The sequence below is a fragment of the Phalangium opilio genome, unplaced genomic scaffold (assembly GCF_054372755.1).
Source record: "Phalangium opilio isolate 3A_F unplaced genomic scaffold, DU_Popi_V2 ptg000650l_1, whole genome shotgun sequence".
NCBI lineage: Eukaryota > Metazoa > Arthropoda > Arachnida > Opiliones > Phalangiidae > Phalangium > Phalangium opilio.
In genome coordinates, this window is record NW_028324245.1 from 398,527 (window position 1) to 420,274 (window position 21,748).

Sequence of the window (21,748 nt, forward strand, 5' to 3'; positions counted from 1 at the left end):
TACCTCCCACTCAAACTTCACCCGGCTACCCGAAATGTCTTACTTTATTTTTGGCCGAATAACCCCCCCACCCCCTTTCGATAATACCCCGAGAAAGGAGAACTACCAGAAAAGCACGTGCGGCCGCCATTTTTGATAAGAGACTAAAAATTGGGCAAAGATGAGGCGGGACTTGGGGGGGGGGAGCAACGATTGATTAGCGCGCGTGCCGCGTGTATTCCCTCCCGCCGAAGCTTGTTAAGGAATTTTTTTTTTTTTAAATGGCCGTCCTTGCTTCCATGGTACCGCGTACTCTTTCTACGTATATTTTCGCGCCTAAGTTTTCCCGCGTCTTTTATTAAAGAGAAAATGTATATCCAACCATACTTATAGTGTTGACCCTCCCTCCTTTCCCCCCTTCATTATTGTTGTTTAGAGGGGAGAGAATACTGAAGCGTACTTGTCGCCGTGTTAATAATAAAGTCGAGCCCGCGCGCGCGCGAGAGAGAGAGAGCTTGTGTTTTGTTGTCTAAACCTCAAGATGCCACTTACGAGAAACACCCCTATTCTCTTGACCCCTTCTATATGTATAAGAAGGATAAGCAATATTCGAGGACCGGACCGGTTCCTACACTTTGACTTAATTGCCCCGGAAGTACATTATATACCATTATACAAAACATACAGTCTATAGGCCTACCTATTTCAATATGTTCAAGTATCCTTGGGTTTGTTGTATTGGGTCATTTAGTTTTAATTAGTACCTAAGCGTGGTTAAAGTTTAGAAACGGTATAGAGGAAATTTCTTTAGGCCAACATGCTCTAACTGTATACGATATTTATTGGTTAATACTTGTTACTCCTACGCACCATATCGTGCTATCCACATGCACCATGCTAAGGCTATCCACACGCACCCTATCTATCAGTCCATGGCATACTAGTATCAATTGTATTAGATTAAAGTTAGTTCTCTCTCTCTCTAGTCCACCACAATGTAAAGTTAGATTGATGGTAGTAGGAAATTAAATTAGTTATTATTTTAACATTATTCCGTGGTAATAGACCAATTTAGAGATTGTCCTAGTCACCGTTTGGCGGGAATGAAAGGGGTTATAACAATTTAGCTCAATCTTGACTCTTTACCTTTAAGAGTGTTAAAGGAATGGGGTAGAAGGGGTGGAGTTTGCTTGGTTTCGAGATTATTGTCCCGTCCCGTATCATCATCGGGAGTTCCTTCTTACTTCTCTCTCTTTCGCGTCTCTCCATCAGTCTCCCTTCTCTTTTATACATCACACACATACACAGACACAGAGGAGGCGAGCGAAGAGCGACTAGGCAAAAGCGGGCCCGGCTGAAAAGTTTCCTTACTCTCTTTTAGTTTGAGAGCAAGTTTATACAAGTATAGGTGCATGCTATGCACGTGGAGCTAGACACTGCGGGCGGGGTAGACCCCCTTGGTCCTTGGCTCGCGCCACCGGGATCATCCTCTTCCCGCATCCCTTTCCCATCTCCATTCTCCGCCGCTTTTCCGCTAGCTCTTCTTCTTCTTCTTCCTTCTCCCTTCTTCGTCTCGGGGCGAGCTTATCCCCCTAAACACGTCGAACGCCTATTACAACTTACGTACGCTCAGAGCGGTAAACAAAAACTCGTCTTTATGGTATCCGCCAGCCAGCCAGCGTTTGCCTCGAGTTTCGCCTTTGCCTTAACCTTATAGCTAGCTTCCTTGACTAGATGAGCCGCCTTTGGTATATATACGCCAAGAATCACTCGCTTTCTTCTTCAATGATTAACAAGAGACGTTGAACGTTTGACGTTGAGGAGCTTGTATCATTTTCATATTTATTGGGAATAAGGGATTTGTTTTGGAAGGTATTATACCAGGGATAGATTTAATTTTAGATGTAGGAATGGAGAACGGTTAGTATTTACTTCAGTTATTCCGACCCTCCCTCCAACATGTAACGAAAAGTTGAAATTATCTTATTGGCTCACTTAAACTACGTTTTGATGACGTTGCTGACGGGGACATCGAAAAATACGTAATTCCATTTTACTTCTGTCGCTATGACCCGCCTCTTCTTTCATACCCGTCCGTCCCGTGGAAGGGGGTCCGGGACTTTGACGCGCGCCCAGATTACTCTGTTGTCCATTCCTACTTCTAAAATTAAATCTATCCCTGATTATACCTAATTGAATCGAAATAGGCTTAAAATTTAGGTGCGAGGATTGCATTGGTGGTTTGAAAAGTGTTTTGTCACGGATTAGGTAAAACTTGAAAGTCAGGGATTTTTTAAATAGGCCAAAAATTACCGGGAATTCCTTGGGTTTATCATGGAAATTGAAGGCTAAATATAAGCGAGAATTACAAATTTTCGGAATATACAATTAAGAGATCTCGTAGTAACGCTTTCGTTGAATAAAAAGTAATTTATTTATTTTTTCTTAAATAAATTCATATTCAACTCCGTAACTAATAAACGTGCACCATTCTATAACCCCTAAGGAGTTTCCCCATGGAATTTTATCTTCAATAAATCACCGAGGCTCCTCGCTTTCTCGCGTATATCTAATTATAGATTCCATAGAAGAAGCCGCGTTATATTCCAATATTATTAAAAAGAAAAAAAAAAGATGGGTTCATCTGGTTTTGTATGTCGCTGAGCTGTTCGTTCCCTCATCCTCGGCACGTTTTATACGTCTAGAATTCGTTAGTTTCTGTTTAATTCTAAAATGTAGATGTATTCCCGCTCAATCCCTCGAGTCTTTCCTGGGATGTATAAAGCTCGCGTCGGTTAACTACCACATGGCCCTTTTCTTGGACCTCTTTTGACTCTGGGTTCTATTTTTTTTATGGAAGAAATTTGGGGCTATATAATCTAAATATAAACTTGAAGCTATACCGTAAAATCCCGTGCAGCATCTTCCTCTATATTTATATTTATATATAGTTTATCTTAGTTTTTTAAACCTACGCCCTCCCCCCTCTCTCCCTCTCCCTCTCGCTCTCTCTCTCTCTCTCTCTCTCTCTCTCTCTCATCTGAAGCTAAGAACACCCGTTTACTTCAAGAGAAGCTAAAACAATATTAAAATGAAATTAATAGTTATTTTGTAAAAATTAGGAGCTCCTGTATTTCCTGTACCTATTTTCACCTATAATTTCATCCTATAAAATCCTATACAGGTTTTAGTCCAAAAATATGTCTACACTATCCTATAGGTGGTGTGTGAAATATTACCAATATTACTCTTATGAAATCCTATTTAACTGTTTTCAAAAAAATGTTAAAATTCGTAATATTTTTCATTTCATTATACCTTTAAAGTAGTATATATCTATATATTTATACAGTTTATTTAGGACGTATAGTTGGCATTACGTGGCTTCTGCCTGAAAGTTAGTTGAGAAATTTCTTTAAAACTATATTTACATTATGGGAGCATTGAAGATATTTATAACGTCTCGTATATAGAAACCCTTAAAAATGCTCCAAACTCCGAAAGTGCAATAGCGCAGGATGTTTTCTGCAACAACGAAAAAAAGATCTATTTCTTTTAATTTATAATCTGGAATTAATTTTAATTTTTTTTACTTTTTTCGTCTTAATTAAAAATATCAGTGGGGTTTCTAATTATAAATTAAGTTTTAAATTACCGGTCTGTAACCTTATATTTTAAAAGGTTTCTCGCCGCTTTTTGAGACCCCCGGTATTAGAGAGAGAGAGAGAGGGGGGGAAGGAAAATGTTTTTCTATATTGAAAAGGATGTTATATATTATTTTTAAAACCTTATGAGATTTTCGCCCCGCTATAGAAATTTATTTTTATTTTTTTTTCCACCGTTAGTTATAACGTCCATTATAGTATTGTATGACAGAGGGGGCGTTTGGTTTCAAAACATTTTAAGAAATTGTATATTGTATATCTCCCCAAACTCTATTGATTTTTTAAACCTTGTTATTTTTAACGAAACTCAACACTAAGTTACAAAATATCGTAACATTCATTTTTTTAAAAAAATAAATAAAACCGCCGGCATTGGGAGTGACCTTTAACCCTTTAGTGACCTCGACACAACGTGAACTTTTTGGGCACGAAAGCGCCACGTGCTGTAATTGGTCCATGTTACAAAAATACACGTTATTTATCAAAAATTATCGTTAGACAAGTTTTCTTGATGAGTTTGATGCCCTTTACTATGGCAATCTGACCTTCCTAGTATTTAGCATGGTGTTAGGGTTAGTTTGGGGTCAATTGGGCGGCGGTCAGGTTACCATAGCCTAGATCAATTAAAGAATAGTTGTCTGACCATTTAATATACTCTGAATTTAAAGTTTATATCTACAATTATGAAATTTATACAATAAAAATAGCACCTTTTTCTTTTAATATCGTGCAAAAATTAAACTTACAACATTTTGACGTTGACTGAACAAAATTTAAAGCATTTAGTTAAAAGTTGAAAGCGTTTTTTTATCATATAGTTTATATTGTCGGCGATTTATAAAGGGTATGCGGGCTTGAGAAACTAATTATATTTTAGTCCGTCCTTTAATTTCTCCGCGCTGTATTTTCTTAAGCTTAAGTTATATTTAGAGCGATTTAGTGGGAGTGAATCCCTCATCCCATCCCATTACCATCCCAGCCTCCAAAGTCCCTAGTTATTATTTGGTATTGAAGAGTTCGCTATCTCCAGCAGGACTATATTAAATGATTTCTTTTCATTATCGAGTAGTTTAGAATCGAATTACCTTTTAGGAGGTTTTTCCAAGAAATTTTTAATGAGGGCCACTAGAGGGACTATTGAATGTCGAATCTCTCCCTTCTAGTTTCAAATTAATTTCTTTTCTAAATTCTATCGCTCGCTTCGAATTATTTCATACATCGCATCGCATCGGCGTGCCCTTTTAATCCAGGTGTATATATGTATATTCAGAGCTAAGAAAGAGTATATATGCCTATGTATAGTTAGAGGAGTTCCGAGTTAGTTGACACGAATGGGGGAGTGGAGGGCAGTTCAAAGCAATCTGTGTAGTGTACTGATTGAAAGAATGTTAAATGGGAGGGTATAAAGGAAAAGAAAGTATTTTTATCGATTCTTCTACTAATTATAATGAGGCTATATACCTCAGTGTGATTTAGAATTTAAATTAGATTGAGATTTCATAGATAATTTGAAATTTGCACCTCCGACCAATAGCGTAACGTCCCGCCTTTGGTTAACAAAAATCACGTGACACGCTCCATGGAAATTTAGCGCGAGATTTGATAAATATTGCGCGCGATGTGACTGACAATCGTGGCACGTGATGTGGAGCGAGCGTGCTATATGAATTTTGTTAACAAGAAGGTAAGGCGTTACGCGATTGGTCGGAGGTGCAAATTTCTTTCTAATTATCTATGAAATCTCAAATTAATATGAATTGGGTTATATCTGTACATTATAAATGCGGTGCATTGAGCTTTTCCGTTTAAAATTCCCAGAAGAGGTTTCCTTCGTACTGCGTATACAGAATTTATTTCGAATTGTGACGTGCATTCCTTACAAAAAATAACTAGGAATTTTTATCTTATTTTTTTTTCTAAATAAATACATACATATATATAGTATGGTATTTTCGGTAATATTTCGGTTTTGGAAATTTAACCGAAACGTCTCGCGTGGAATGAAAAAAAAAAAAAATGCGGGGTTGAATATAAAAATATTAATTCGCTCTTTGATTCCAGAAGCGGTCTCTTCAAAAATATCTAGGGGTGTGCGAGCCTCGATTTATTTTTGACTTTCGAGCTGAGTCCGAGCCTTGAAAAATATACTGATTCGAGTATCGAGCCGAGTCTTGAATGTTATATCTAGTGGTTTTTTCACGCTATTGTTTTATCTTCAGTTTCATTCTTAGTATTTTTATCAGCTCACCTTAGTTGGTTACGCATTCGAACCTTAAAAATTTCGGATTCGAACCGAGTACTCTGCTCGATACTCGTTCGAATGCTCGGAACTTCTCGAGTACTCACTCGCACAGGCCTAAAAATCTCCTCCGCCCCCTATGCCGCTTGCCCCCCCCGTTTCCATTAAGATTCGAAATTTCTGATGTCTCTCGGCGCTTTAATGAGTTAGATTACGCCGCGGGGTGAATATTTTCTTCCCATTGCAAATTAAGGGAAAAAATTAAATATTCATATTGAGGCAAGAAGAAAGGGTGGTGTTGGTGGTGGTGGTACGGGGAGAAAAAGGACCTCGAAGAGTTTTGCTGAAAAGCGTGGGGAGTGGGAGAAGGAAGGTGAAGAAATGTGGCGTTGGATTCTAAACTAAGAAACAGAAAACTTGGTGGTGAACGCTGCTAAAATATCTCGAAGAAAGGGAGTGGGTATACGAGCCCAAACCGCAACCTATACTTTTTAATCTTAAGGGAAACACGGTTTGTTTATGGGAAATTTGGGGCATGAAAGGTTGCGATTGAGTATAGATATTTAAGTTAGTATCATCTGTAAAGGGACGGTAGAAGAATCGATCACTTGATTTTCCTTTTCACCCGCCCTTTAAATTTGTTCACGAATTTCTGTATTAGGAATTTGATGGTTTTTTTGTCTTTACTAAGATTGATACGCCTTCAAAGTATGTCACTCTGTATATACACGCGTTGGAAATTATTCTGACAAAAATTCCTATTCCTTTATTTTAACTTCGAAAACAACCGATGGCTTCATTTAAATTTTCATCCTTCGCATTTCTGAATTTATATATATATTTTTTATTGTTCAAGATTATTTTTCTTGGCGTTGAAATACGTCGACAAATTAACTACTCGAATCAATAGTTAATTTAGTTTTAACGTTATAAGCCATATCTTTTAAACGTAAGGTTTCCTAAAACTCGCTGGCAAAATTTAGGTTTAAAAAAATTAAAAAATACAAACCAAAGATGAAAAACTCAAAAGCAACTGCCAGAAAGCGGAGTACGCGTTATTTTTCAAATTAAAAATTTTTGAAAGCGCATGCAGAAAAAAAAAGATTGGAAATAATTCTAACGATATGGAAAAGTCTGTAATTATAAATTTATTGGTGTTGGGTGAAAGAACCTAGATGAAGGTAACGTTACGAAGGCGGGAGTAAAAATGCCCCTAGAAGAAAAGAGAGTTATAGCTTGTCCATCCTTTCAAAGTGAATGAAGAACAATGTATGGAAGACTCGTTATATACTTAATGACGTATCAGGCACCCCCCTTACCTTAGACTCGATTCATTGTAGGTAGGTGGACGAACGGGACCTATAGTCAATGTGGATGAGGATGGTGTTGGATTTTTACTAGTAGCAGTCATACAGGGTGTTTATGATAAGTCTGCCACAAAATAAAGATTGCTTTCTTTGGTTCAAAATGAGTAGAGATTTATGGGGGTGTACAGTTCATTTTGTTATACGGATATACGAGTTCCCAAACATTGAATATCCCGTAACCCATATAGCGCACACTTCTGCTAGATAAAGGTTAAGAAACGTTCTTAGACTCTAAGACTGATGAATATTGAAGACTGATATGTCATGTTCCGGTGACACTTTCCTTGCACCCAAAGAACGGAGCCCCATTGAATTTATGGCAGACTTATGGTAAAGAGCCTTTATAGTATGGAAAAAGAATTTTTGGGCGCCAAATAGGGAAAAATTCGAGGGAGGCCGTCCGAAATAAATTTTTCTCTTTTCTCAGTGTACTTTTTTTTCTCTCCGGGCCCGCTCGAAAGCAATGAATACCGGGCTAATTAATCGTACGCGATGCCAAGGAGCTGGCTGGGAAGGATTTAATGCTTCTCGTTCGCTTAAAATGGAAGGGTAGGGTTGAAGAGTCACGTTTTATCCCCCCCCAACCCCTAGCAGGCTAGCCTAGAAGTGTGGGATTCTAGCATATAGGGGGGGGGATGCTATAGCTTGCTTCGTGTGCTGGGACTTTTTGGAGTGAAGTACACCTAGTTAGACGTCGTTGTAGGTATGGCTTTCCTTGCCGGAGGGGTATCAAAGGGATTTTTCTAGAATCAAGCTAGAAAAGGAAAGAAATGTGTATCCCATATACAGAGTGCTTCTGAAAAATTTGTCAGAAATTAAGGGGTAGTGTGTTTTAAAGTCAAAAATGTTCTTTACTTCTATGACCGATTTTGCCACCTTGAGGGACACTTTTTTTCAAGTTATGATTAGAGTATTTTACGGGTGATCCCTAATGTTAATTGGCAAGTATACTAATTACAAACGGTAATTTACTCCACGGTGAAATTACTGCATGGTAATTAAATTTACCGACACATCTCATGATTAATTTTAAGTATCGTCTATATAGTTGTGGTGTAATCTCTCTTTTAAATATGTATCGGAATTGCAGTCTCATTAACTTTATATTTTAAATCAAAATATTTACTATTCCTATGGGAGATTTGCCCCATTTTGAGGCTGTATTCCATCCTATATCTAATTTTATACGCGGCATATAACGTCGACTGAAAAATTTTTGGGTGGAAAAACTCCACAGAGTAGAAATTATCCTTTGACAGAGAATGGTTTTAGTATAGGGGGAACCAGTGGGAAAAAGGGGAGAAACAAAGATCCAGGAATTCATTCCCCCCCAAGTCCCTTTTGCAATCTTTTTAATTTTTTCTACGTCACACGGAGGAGTTAGGGATTGGAAGAGGCGGTATAAAGTTGGGAGGGGGAATTATAAGGGGGGTAGCAAAACTATTCGAGGATGCTGCATCATGCAGCTTTGGAAAAAGAAAAGGATTTTTCGTAGTTATGCAAGCGCAAAAATATTATAAAACGGGAAAGGGAGATTGGAAGGGGGGGGGGGTGTTAGAGAGTAAAGGAAAATCATGGGAGTATATATTTATATATATATATACGTTTAATCCCGGATCGGAAATTCAATGGAGAAGATGTTGGAATAAGATGGATGGAGAGTGGAATGAACTTTGGATAAGGGAAAGAAAACTGGACATCTTGTACATAATGCGTTGTATTTTTATCGAAAGTGATGTATATATTAGTGTTTATGAGAGTTCTTAGAGAAGGACTATAGCGTTCTAATTAGGTTTAATTATAGCTATTAATTCTAATCACGTTAATCAATACGATATATAATGGTTTATAATCAGTTCAACCATATCCCAATCCTTACATAAAAAAGTAATATTTTGGTCTGAATTCAATTAAATACCGTAATGAAATTCGAGACGTGTCTCTTTATACATTCTCTTATTTTGAACCTCGTTTTAAAGTTATGACTCAAAATCTCTTACACCACCAATTAATAGACTATTCCATTAATTTTATCCAGAAGAAGAGAAGCGAGTGACTTCAATTAAGCATCCTCTTATCCATGTTGATTACGTCTAATAATGGACATCGAATTTCCACGGATGCATACCATGACATAAGAATTACGCTGAAACAATGGAAGGATGGTGTTGGGGGTACGATTTACCTAGTGACTTTTGGGGATGATACTACAAAATTGGGAGGGGGGTGTAAAAAAGGCATTCCCCAATGACTGACTGCCTGCATCCGGTAAAAATCGACTTATAGCTAGGTCCTGTATGTACGCTACTTGGGAATCTGTCAAAAAGAGTCAGGAAGAGGAGGTGGTGGTGGTGGTTGGACAGAGAGAAAAAGTCCCTAGGACTCTGCATGCGACTGCTAGGTGCGGGTGCCGAGACAGGGGATCGAAAGGGGTTAAAAATAAAGGGGTTTGCAGAGTAGAAGACAAGAAGCGAGAAGAGAGAGAGAGAGCATATGCAACGAATTCCGTTCCTCCTTTTTAACAAACGCGAATAGCGGAGCATATAGCGCAGCCAGTTTTCGGTGGTGATCAATATCTGCATACTGCTAAGCTTTTGGTTCCCACTCTCTCTCTCTCTCTCACTCTCTCTCTCTCTACCATCCCAGAGAGTAAGTAAGGAGGGCGATGCCTAGCTTATAGCTAACCCGAGAGTGAGAGAGAGAGAGAGAGAGAGAGAGAGAGAGAGAGAGAGAGAGAGAGAGAGAGAGAGAGAAAAAGAAAAAAGAAAATAAAAAAAACGAAAAAACAGAAATTAAGCCGCGCAGCTGTTTGTGAGTTTCGAATCCCGTTCTCTTTTCTCCATATAGGAATTTAACCGTATAGAAGAGAAAGAGAATGGTAGAAGAAAAGGGGGGGGTTTCTATCGTTGACTATGCTTCTGCATGGAGGAGAGTTAGGGATGGTACCAGAGATTTTTCTCCGCTTTTACTTTTAACAAATCTCGATCTTTTCTTCATACCATTGCATTGCATACACCCTCTTCCTACCCGACTACCTATATCTTCCTCTTTCTAGAGGAATCCTGCCTGAACTTATATTCTTTCCATATATTACTCTTAGGAGCTAGGGTGGGAATTATCTCTTCGCCCCCCCCCCCCGAATTTATTTCACGCATATATTAGTAGGTATATATTATATTAGTGCCTGGTGAACAAGTGGTAACGTTTAATTTTTGGAAGAAATTATTATCCTTAGAAATTTTTCTATACTCGTAATGATTTCTAGTTTAAAAGTCTACTCAATTTTTCATATTTAAAATCTTGCCTTTTTCCATGGAGCCCGAAAGTCTATTTAAAATTGAGTTAAATGTCTATATGTCTCCTTTAATGTCGCTCCTTGGTGGCAGGGAATAGGTGTGCAGAGAGAATTATAGCGATAGGAGTGTAGGGCTAACGTCAAAGTGCGCCTCTTAATTTTTCGTTAACGACTTCCACCACTTGATGATGCCCTAACGCAAGTTACGAACATGAGAGTGTTTTAAGAATGACTCCTTAATTAAAATAGCAATCATCATCTTTCAGTTTCTTACTTAAAATTAAGGGGTCATTCCTAAAACACTGCAATTATAACAACTTGTAACTCCAAAAATAAAATCCCGTAACAATATATTAATTAAGTCACTTCTCCAAAACTTAAACATTACCATTTTCTTGGAACCATAAATATGTATATATATATATAAATCTATAAATATGCAGAACTGAACAGAGTCTAGAGAGAAAGAGAGCGATGTTAAACTTAGATAGGAGGGGAGGACGTTATGGCATTGGGCTGTGGCACGTAGTTAAGCCTCTCGCATAAATTTTTTATATACATGAATTTTTTTTACTTCTTTTCTTTAGTTTTCCGTTTTTCCTAACTTGTCTTAGCTCTGCAACGTTATTCCTTGCTCCCAACCCACTGTTCGATGCATGCAGGCACACGCCACAACCTTCACCTCTCTCTCACTCCGTGTCTGTGTGTGTGATATATAAAAGGGGTTGGCACGAAATTAAACATACCTGTATAATTTTATATATAGTTATATATAAGAGAAAATAACCAATTATATTATCTTGGTATAAAAATGCTTCTCTTCTCTTTTTTTGTTAAGGGTTATGGGGTGGCGTGAGGAGGTTTCGCTCGCTGTTAAAATTCTCTCTCTCTCTCTCTCTCTCTCTCTCTTCGCTTTGGTTATTGTTAGAGGGATAAAGAGTTAGTGGAAGAGGAGGAGGGAAATCAAGGGCGGATTGGAATGAAGAGAGATGAAAAAAAAATTAAGGATGGAGAGAGAATTTCTAGAAACTTTATTTTTTTATTTTTATAATTCTTTTGAGGTTTCTATCTTGAGTTTTTTTTTCTTTCTCCCTATTTATAATTACGTTTGGCATAAAAATTATACGAGGGTATATTTTTGCAGAGTATTTTCATAGGTTTTATTTTAAGGGTTAGGGTGGTGACTTTTAAAAAGGATATAGTGAAATAAATTTTTTACGATTCCTGTAAATTTATTTTTTTGAAAGTCCGGATTTGAGTTTTATAACAGCTCAGTGGCAAGTGCGATTCTCATATAATTAGGGCCTAGGCCTAAGTATTTAACCTTAATTATACATTAGTCTTTAATAGTAAAGAAATACTTCAAATATTCAGATGAAAAATAGACGTTATGTAATCTCTATCGGAAGAATGTTGCGTCTCTCTCTCTTTCTTTCTCTCGTTTTCCGCGTGTTTTCAGTTTTAGCTCCTTTCTTCATCCCGGGATGTCTCGACGGATAAATATTATCCCCGCAACTTTGTCCGTGGGATGTTTTGGGGGAAGACCAAGAGCGAGCGAGAGAGAGAGAGAGAAAGAGGATGAGGAAAGAGCTAGGGATGGGGAACGTGGCATTGGAGGAGAGGTACTACTAGAGGATAGGTACTAGCGTCTCTGAGAAGGAAGCAAAATCCCGTCGCGGGACTCTCGTTGGAAAATCTAATCTCCATCGAACCCGATCGCCGACCGATTAGAAAAAGGGCTACATTTTTAGGGAAGGGAGGCTGGAATCTTTAAAAAGAAGAAGGGAGGCAAAGGGTTGAAGATGAGTAAGAAGAAGACGTAGCTAAAGGGAGGAATTCCAAGTTAGGTGGTTGGAGGGGAGGCCAGTGACATCCTATAGAATGTTGGGGGGCTTTTACTGTCATTGAATTACAGCGCGCGCGCGCTTTCCCGCTTTTGATCTCGGGCAGAGCAACGAGCGCGTGCTATATTTTTTTTTTTTTGTTTTTACTTCTTGGAGGGGGGGGGGGGGTAGCTTTTCCTTTAGCAACTCTTTATACTTATTTGCCCCTAGCTGGAGCTCTTTTCCACGCTGGGGCACGCGTTAGTCGGTGCTGGTACTGTACCGCGGGGAAGCACTTAGGGGCAAAAATCTTTGCACACGCTGGAAAAGGAAATTATCCTTTAGCCGTCCGTGGTGCCTCCTCATTCGCCATCTTCAACCTCCTCCCTTACTTCTATAAGGTGATGCGGCTATTGATTTTTCTTTCCACCGCAGCCAGTTATTCGAATTCAGTATGGCCGAACTCTCGCTCTCCCCCTTATTTGTGTTAATCTGCATCTGCGACTGCTTCTAATAATGGCGGCGGCGGCGGCACTCGGGAACCCCTTCTCTTTTTCGACCCCTTCTTTTCCTTTTTCCCTCGACTCCCTTCCCAACCCAACCATCCAGGAGTGAGTAGTGTGCCACGCTATAAGAGAAGAAGCCGGCCGAGGTGGCAAAGCCAGCGGAGGACTTTTTACCCCTTTTTACTTTTGCGATCCCCCCTTTTTCGAATCCCATCCACCCCCGCCAACACCAGCTCCCCGGCTTCTTCCATCTCTCATCCGTATACTCCGCAGCCTCTTCCATCTCTTTTTCTCTCTCTCGTTTTCCCCCCTCATCCCGGACGGACCCTCCAATTCCACCCGTTTTTGCCAAATCACACCCAACCTCCGGCTTTTTCTCACTCGACGCTCTTTTATATTAAGGGGGAAGATGGGGTGGGGGGAAGGAAGGGGGGATGAACGTCCCGCAACCTTTTACCTCCCTTTATATCGTTCCCACTAGGCACGCGCCTAGCCGCCCTAAAACTAAAGATGTCCCGGGTTCGGAGTTCAGAGTTCGCCCAAAGGGTTTCGCGCCCCGATTTTTTTTTCCTAGCTTTTCCATTTCTTCCACGCGACTCTTTCTTTTCCGACGAGTCGTATCCAAAGTTAGAGTCGTTTACTGTCTCGGCGCGCGGTTCTTTCTCTTAAAGTCGCGGTGAAACTTCTTCTTCGGATTATCCACTCGATCAAAAGACTGAGAGAGCGCGGGGGAGGGAGTTTGTGTGGAAAGGATGATCCTTTGGATATAAACGTTTAAATCCCCGGAGCTCCGACGTCAGGGAGAGACTCTCTGGCTCTTTATTGGACTTTTGGGACCATTCCTGGAGACGCGCGAGCCTGATTTTTTTTCTCTCTTTTTCTTCTCCCAAGCAGACACTCCCGCCTGCCACCCTTCCGGTTTACCCCTAGCACTTTATATCCCTCTCTCTCTCTCTCTCTCTCTTCATCTGGGAACACTTTGCCTCCTCTCGGATGTAGCCGCGTCTCCCGATGTAGAGTTATTACGCGATAAAGACGCTACCTTACCATCTCGTTTAGCGTCCGCGTGGCGCACCAAATGATTTTTGTTTTCTTCAATGGATAAACAAATGTTACGTCGTTGTTGTTATTATTATTATTGATTACATTTAAGTTTTAAAATTAATTTTTTTACGTGCAAGTGTGCAGTGTGTTGCGCGAATTTAACAAATTGTGTTTGACTTGATTTACCCTGGCAATTAGTGCGAAGTCAACAGTGCCGGTAATTATTGGTAAATATTGGTAATTAGTAGCATATACCTTAGTAATATACGGTAATTAGTTTTGAGGTTTAAGTATTGTACTAGAAAAACCATTGACAACCCCTTTGGCACGAAGTACTTGAAGTAACTTCGCGGGAAAGCCCCATTGTTTTCAGAAAATTTCTCATTCTGGAGCAGTTCGTGTAAAGTTCATAGAATTAACTTTAATGAACGCGATAAAATTAAAATTAGTTTAATTAATTAATGTTCTTAATAACGACTTAATTATCTCGAATTAGCTCTAACGAATGACGGATTTTCTACAGATGGTTTTATCTCGGCTTCGTAACTGCAGCGCTTCCCAAAACTTGTAAAGATTATTGGTAAGGTTCGCGACAGTTTTCCGCTTGCAGAGGTCATTTTCCTTTAAATGTCACCACCTTGAAAGCGTAGTGAGTCGTGAAACGTAAACCACGTCGTCACTCGGATGTATGTTCTTAAGTGAAGACACGATAAAAGAAAAAAAGAACAAACTAGGTAGCGATAGAATATTAAATCTCGACCCCGTACTTTTAAAAGGTATCTTGGGAGTTTGACCCCGTCTCTCTCTCTCTCTGTTTCTTTGTCCTTGACTCCCCCTCACTTCTCGGGGTGGCGTAACCCCCTCAAACCACCCTTCCCAATGCACCTTCACCGCAGATTCTAGAGATTCCGAGCTTCGGTCCCCGGGTTAATACAAAAAAAAGAAGGCGTATGGCAGAAACATGAAAGAAGGATAAAAACTAAACCACGAAGGGAAACAAAGTAACTAAAAGGGTAACTTCGCGGCCGCCGCCGTTAACGCCAAGTTTCATGGCCAAGAAGTGTTTTTATACCATGGATCTAGACGTGTTTTTTATCCATTTTCTTTCATTCAGTCTCAAGGAAAGGCGCCCGCTCTTCCTTATTGTAAAATCTTCTTTTCTTGATTCGTCCAGTTGTGTTTGAGAGATTTTATTAGCTAACTCCGCAGCTCAGTCTTTTTATCATATCTCTCCGTCATCTAGCTCAAAGACTCCGAGACTTTTTTAGGCCAAGGTTAATAGACGGAGTGGTTAATTGCCTTAGTAGACAACACTAGAGTAAATCCAACTTAATAGAAGCGTGGTTGAGTGTAAACCGAGGGAGGCTATTGAAATCGCATCGCTTCGAACTAGTAAGGATGATGGTTAACGTCTCTTAAAAAGGGTAAAAGTATATTAAAAGAATACTGATAGGTCAACCATCTCAACTACCAATCACGTATACATTCCCTCATCTTTTGTGGCTAAAAAAAAGTATTGCAGTCTGAGAAAAAGCAAAATTTTGGGAGGGGGATGGAAAACACTTTGCAAAAGCGCGTGGTAGAAGAAAATATAAACAAGAAAAATCTTCCTTTTTCTTTTTCGACACGGTTTAAGGAAAAGGAGAAAAAAATGTGCCAGGAAAAAAAGTAAAAAAATCAATTCGAGAGCTTTTTCCCAGTGCAGCGCTGGAAGCGGAAAAGCGCTTAAAGAATGAATGAAAGAAAGAGCAAAGAGCTTTTCTTACCGCTTAGTATCGCCTAGCTCTCTGTTTAAACCAAATTTTTATTAAGCTAGGTAGCTAGAGCTTACTTGGGTTACAAAAAAACCGTGGGTCAAAAAAATAATATTCCTTTTAATTATTTTTAACCTAGGGCATTTTTTTAATAAGTCAATGATTGTGGAAGATCTTTTTTTTTTTAATTTTTTTTTTTCCTATATAAGTCTGTCCAATAAGAGAAGCTAAAAAAGTAAAGATTATAATGTGTGAAATTTAATTAAGTCTTTAAAAACAATTTCCCGGTTAAATTTAATTGAACGCATTATTTGATCATCCTTACCCCCCCCCCTCATTTTTTTGTAAGATGTTAGCTAACTTTAGTTTCCATCAAGATAAGCTTTAATTCAAGAGTAATTAAAAAGAATAGTTTAAGAATGTAGTTAACATTAAATTAAAAATATTTTTACCAAAAATATGGTCAGATATGAAATCAGAACTCTTGATAATGTTTGTTCGTAACATGACATTTCTTCGCATTGAAATATATTTCGATGATAAAGTCACTCCTCCCAATTTTAAAATGCAATACACTTGAGATAACGGCGGATTGATAAGTAACGCTATCAATAAGTATATATATGAAAATAGTACGTGCGTTCTTAAGGTGGGATATACATTATAGTGGGGGGTGGTTCTTTACAACGTAGGGTGCCTAAATTTAAAGTGACAGTCGAAAAATTGGGACCCAACAAAGAGAGAAGAGGGTGACTGACTATACCGAGTTATAGTAAAATTTTTCGGGAGAGGGGGGGTCGAATAAAAATGGGGGTGGAGAAAGGAGAAGGTATTATTGAAAGGCGACTTGTCATGTGTTTCTAAAACGCCGAAAATGAAATTTTCTTGGCTCTTTGCCAAATTAAATAGCGTAGAATCCTAGAGTACAGTTACGAGTAGGGGGCGGTCGAAAAGTTATATTTAAAATACATAGGCTTGTATTTCATTTTATTCCTAACTTCAGTCAGTCGTAGAGTCAGCCTCGGTCCCTTTCTTTCTTTCCCCCTTAAAGTTATAATCGTGGAACGACGAATTCTCTCTCTGAAAAATCTTGGGGAAAATATATATAAATTCCCAACTTTTCTCAAAAATTTTCCGAGACTCTGAGAACTATATCTATAGTGCAAAGGGGAATACGCAAGCTGGGGTGAGTTCAAATATAAGATATATATATAAATATATAGAGCTAACTCCTGGAAACTTTGAAGTTTACCCCCGTTTAATTATCGGCATCGGGAACACGCTGTTATTATAAGAGCTATTAGATACGCTCAAAGGCATTGACTATAATTTTGCAATGACGTATTATATATTGACCTGTCTTATCGGTGAGAAAAAAAGACCTAAACATTATTTTCGGTGCCCAATATAGCCTCTTCCATTAATTACTTAAGGAGAAACCAATTATACCACACAGGCTACGAGGGAGGTTGACCTCTTTGGTTATTTATTTACCTGGTCCCAAGATGTTAACCCCGTCACTATATAAGGGAGACTGCCTCTAGTGGTGCAGTTCATAACCCAAGAAGGTGACCTCTCCCCCCCCCCCGGTGCATGGTCTTTGCTTCTCTTCTGAAATTAATCGAAGGGTCTATAGCGAGTTTTTAAGAACTGAATATTTTAGTAAGAACATTTTTTTAAGATCACATCTAGCTCTATTTTCCTAAAAATTTTTATAGATAAGATAATTCTTATTTATTTCACCATTTTTGTTTCGATTTCCATATAGATAAATATTAATTATATGCCTCGACATTGAACCTCTGATTTGATAAAAACGTAATCGCGTATTTTCGGTTTTATTTCTATTAACGTCTTTACCAAGAACGGTTAGTTAGTTAGTTAGTTTTAAGAGAAAATATATATATTGGCTAATTCCATAACTTGTCGTTGAAAGGTCAAGGTAGTAGAGGTCAGATTCAATTATAAGTATACCCATCCCGAGTAACTGTATTTTAATCGGATATTATATTTAATTACTAAGGTCAGGTCAAGATAGCCGAGGTCACGTACAAGTTCTAACTGCCCCAAGTAACTATACCTAAATATTACAATTTTCGGTACAATTGCATTATTGACACCATTTCCAAAATATTCTCCCCACTAATTAGCTCGAGTTTGTTATTTAGTATTTTCTATTGAGATATCAAAATATTTTTTGACTAACTAATATTTTTTTTAATCAAAATTTTCTGAACTACCCTTGATCTAGCTAGTCTCTTATTTAATTTAACGTAGTATTTGAATATAATATTCTAACCTAAAATGGTTGGGCGATATTCTAGATATCCGTTTAGTCTACGCGGATGTAAAACGCTAGTTTAGGGTGAAACCTTAAAAATTCTTGTAGGTCTCCATTTTTTATTAGATACACGGTATTTAGATTTTTCGGTCGGGGGCCGGAGTTCCTCCCGGTTTCTCTCTATAGACAGCAGTTGAATTCGGAATTAATATCGATCATCTTCCCGAAAAAAGGCGAGGGAATTCGTTCTTACATTTAGTCTCTCTCTCTGGCGCGCGGGGTAAGCTTTATTTTAATTCGTTAGGTTGGGCGCGACGTCCGTAGTGGGCTTGGTCGTTTTTAAACGCCCCCTTTGACGGAGAGAGTCGGCCGGGCCAGGGCAGCCGGGCAAGGGCTTGGGCAGTGTGTAGGCGAGAGAGAGAGAGAGACAGGGGGAGGGGGGAGAAGGGCCCTAGCCAGAAAAGATACTTTCTTTTAATTCGGCGCTAATACGAACGAGGCGAACTGGTTATTTTAACTAGCAAAACCGATATTGGCACCCCTTTCATTCCTTTTTCCCCCAGATTCTCTCAGTTTCTTCTTCTCTTTTTGGTAGCGAGAGGCTTAGAGAGGGCGGATAGTTAGGCCGGGGGGGGGTTGCCAAGAGGGGGGGTCGAATGGCCCCTCGCGCTTTTCCCGGGATGGGGAAAAGAGAAGAAGAGGGGGTCGAAAGGGGGCCGGTTGATTTGAAGAAATACCTTATATTACACAATACGCGAATGTTCGAATGTATTTTTTTAGGCGGGTATACGCCCATTTTATAATTATCCATCCTTTTTGCGCATACTCCGTTCTTCGTTTCATTACTCTCTCGCTCCCTTCTCCTCTCATTTCTCCACCGCTCCCGCTCTCTCTCCTCTTCCTCTCTCTCTCTCACTCTTTCTCTCTCTCTGGCATTTTCGTGCAGGCAAAACGCTTTGTTCCCCCCTTCTAAACATCATTAGGGCTTAGAGCCGTGGCGCGGAGAATACGTCGATAAGCGGTCACGACATTCGTACTCGCAATGCGCCGAGGAAAAAGTCGAACTCGAGACGCGATACTGGAAGAAAAATGCAAATGCCTCAAATTAATGGCCAACGGGGCCTCCGAGTAAGGGAAGAGTTCTCTCGGAGAAGGATGCTGCCGCGGCCCGCGAGGGGGGAAGCGTCGGCGTCGAGGGCGGCTCGTCGCGGAGACCGGCCGAATTAGAGATTTTAGAGAGACCCTGTGCGCGAACAAAAAATAAAGAAAAAAGTATAGAAAGAGAGAGAGAGAGAGAGTAGTATCGAGAGCGAGAGAGAGAGAGAGAGGGATGAGGAGAGAGAAAAATGTATAATCCTTTGGATAGTAGTTGGCGCGGCGAAATTGGGGTGCCGCCGCCGGCGGCGTCGTCCGCTCGTAAATATAACAGGGCACCCGTCACTCGTTTTCTCCAATAAGAAGATTGGCGCGCTCGTCTCGTGGACCAATAACGCCCACGGGCTGACTTAACCCCTGGGCGCACGCGCTTAATAGGGGGACCGAATCGGAGATAATTTCAAAATGGCGGAGGACGCGGAGGAAAGAATGGAGGTAGCGTCGTCGGTGGGGCACCAGGCCATCGCCTTCCTGGCCCCTCTCGCGCCCAGCGAAAACGCCAAGACGCGTCAAGCCACCAACTACGGGATTCGTCTCTTCCGCGAACACAGCGCCCGCCACGGATACCCCAACATCCACGACCTGCCCGAGAGGGACATTGCCCGTTTACTCAAGGGCTTCTACGGTGCCGTCCGCACCAAGGACGGACAGCGGTTCAGCGTCAATTCCCTGATCGCCATCCGCTACGCCATCAGTAGGTATTTCAAGTCGGGACAGATGAGGCGTAAGATCGATATCGTCAAGGATCCCGTCTTCGACGAAGCCAACGACGCCTTCCGGACCATCGTGCGCGAACTGGACCGCGACGCCGGACGCATCATGCCGTGCCAGAAGGACATCGTTGACGCCGACGACCGACGCAAACTGCGATACTACTTCGAGCACGCCATCAACACGCCACGCGGACTTCTTCAGAAGGTCTGGTACGACCTGATGCTGCACCTGGGACGTCGCGGCCGGGACGGTCAGAGGATGCTCCGCAAAGAATCCTTCCGCATAGTCTTGGACCGCGACGGAAGGCGATACGTCTATCTGGTAAGCCACCACCACCACCCTCTCCAATCTTTTTTTTTACCCTCCCGTGCACGGAGCGATCTTTTATTCCCCCACGTTCCGCCCCCTTCTCTTTACTTCTCTCTCTCTCTCTCCGAAGATGTTTTTTATGTCGACGAGCCGATTTTTTTATCTTCCTTTCTGCCTTTTCCTCTCTCTCTCTCTCTCTCTCTCTCTCTCTCTCTCTCTCTCTCTCTCTCTCTCTCTCTCTCTCTCTCTCTCTCTTCTCTCTTCTCTCTTCGCTCTTGGCACTAGTTCCGGCTCGTAGAAACTTTTCCCGCGCTTTTTTTTTTCATTCAGTCCCGAAGAGAGGATGAGAGAGAGAGAGAGAGAGAGAGAGAGAGAGAGAGACCCGTCTCGTGACCACGTGTTGTTTGAATTTCCCTCCCTGAAGGCACGAGCCACCTTGTATTTTGCTTGATCCCACAGTTCCGTATACCAACAATAACATTTTGAATACTTTACATAAACCTTTAAAGATGTCAACTCGTTTAACAAATTTATGTATAGATAATATTTCACAATTTCAACCGAGGGTTTTATTTTTTACCTTAACTAATTTTACCTTCATTGTTTTGATAGGTCTTAGTTACTTTAACGTTATAGTTTCGATAAGGTGGGTACAATGAGGAACCGGGAACGTTGTCTCCCTTGTAAAAATGTTGTTTTAAATGCCCTCCATTTTTTTCTTCCCCCCGGAGAAGCTCAGAAGCTAACTTTTGCTCGTTTATTATTATTACGAGATAACGTAATATACCAGCAGCCATCCAGATGTCGCTTTGCATGGCACCGTCGTGTAGTATGATGAGATACGATGCTGGATTTTCGCGTATAAATCGATTAAACTAACATATTTTCTCTCTTAAAAGCTCTGACAGGGAAAAAGAGGCTATTCCTCCACTTCCCCCACTGCACTTCCTCTTTTAGTCTAATTCCTCCGCATCCACTCTTTAGTCTATACCTTACTCGCTTATACGGTTAAGGTAAAACGAAAATTTTATTTTGAGAGTCGACGTTTCGATTAGGGTAGAATGATTAGTCGAGATGGTGGTGGTAGCTACCTTTTACATTTGTTAACTGGTTGTTGGAACTTTCGTTAAGGTACCGGTAATGTGGTTACGATTTCATTATGGTCTCCTAATTACCCGGTTGGTCCTGGGTGTACCCCAATACGCATCAACTCCCGCCCCTACTCGCAAATGAGTTTTTGAAAAATGAAATCCCACTTCCAACCCCACGTGACTGTGATGTGAAATGGTCGGTCATTTGGCATTTCTATTCGGTAATTAAAAATATTTAGACCTTTCTGACGGATGGAGGAACGTCGTTACTAACTCCCCCACCCCCAATTTAATAAACGAGCTAATTCGTTATTACTTCTTAATTATAATTTTCGTAATTAGTCGCTCAGGATTCTCCCCCCATCACTGCTTAATGTTAATTTCGTTTATTCTTTAATTACGAAGTTGTTGTTGGCGAAATTGTCGGAATGTTGTTGTGTCATAATAGGTTGAGTGTTAGTGACGTAGTTTTAGTTTTTACGTAGTTTAAATTAAGTAATAATTAATCTATCATAAAAATTCAAAC

The 21,748-nt window shown here is 40.2% G+C and overlaps 1 protein-coding gene across 4 annotated transcripts in view; it reads left to right on the plus strand.

Moving 5' to 3' along the window:
• The window catches only part of LOC149588425 (uncharacterized), a 44,459-nt gene that overhangs the window by 9,084 nt on the left and 13,627 nt on the right, over positions 1 to 21,748 (plus strand). For 2 of the 4 annotated variants that reach the window (XM_089862622.1, XM_089862625.1), the window contains exon 3: positions 19,487 to 20,143. In XM_089862622.1, the coding sequence (XP_089718748.1) occupies positions 19,487 to 20,143 (657 nt within the window). Of the gene's footprint in view, positions 1 to 11,524; positions 14,146 to 19,319; positions 20,144 to 21,748 lie in introns of those variants that run through there. The other 2 variants (XM_089862623.1, XM_089862624.1) reach the window with 2 other exon arrangements.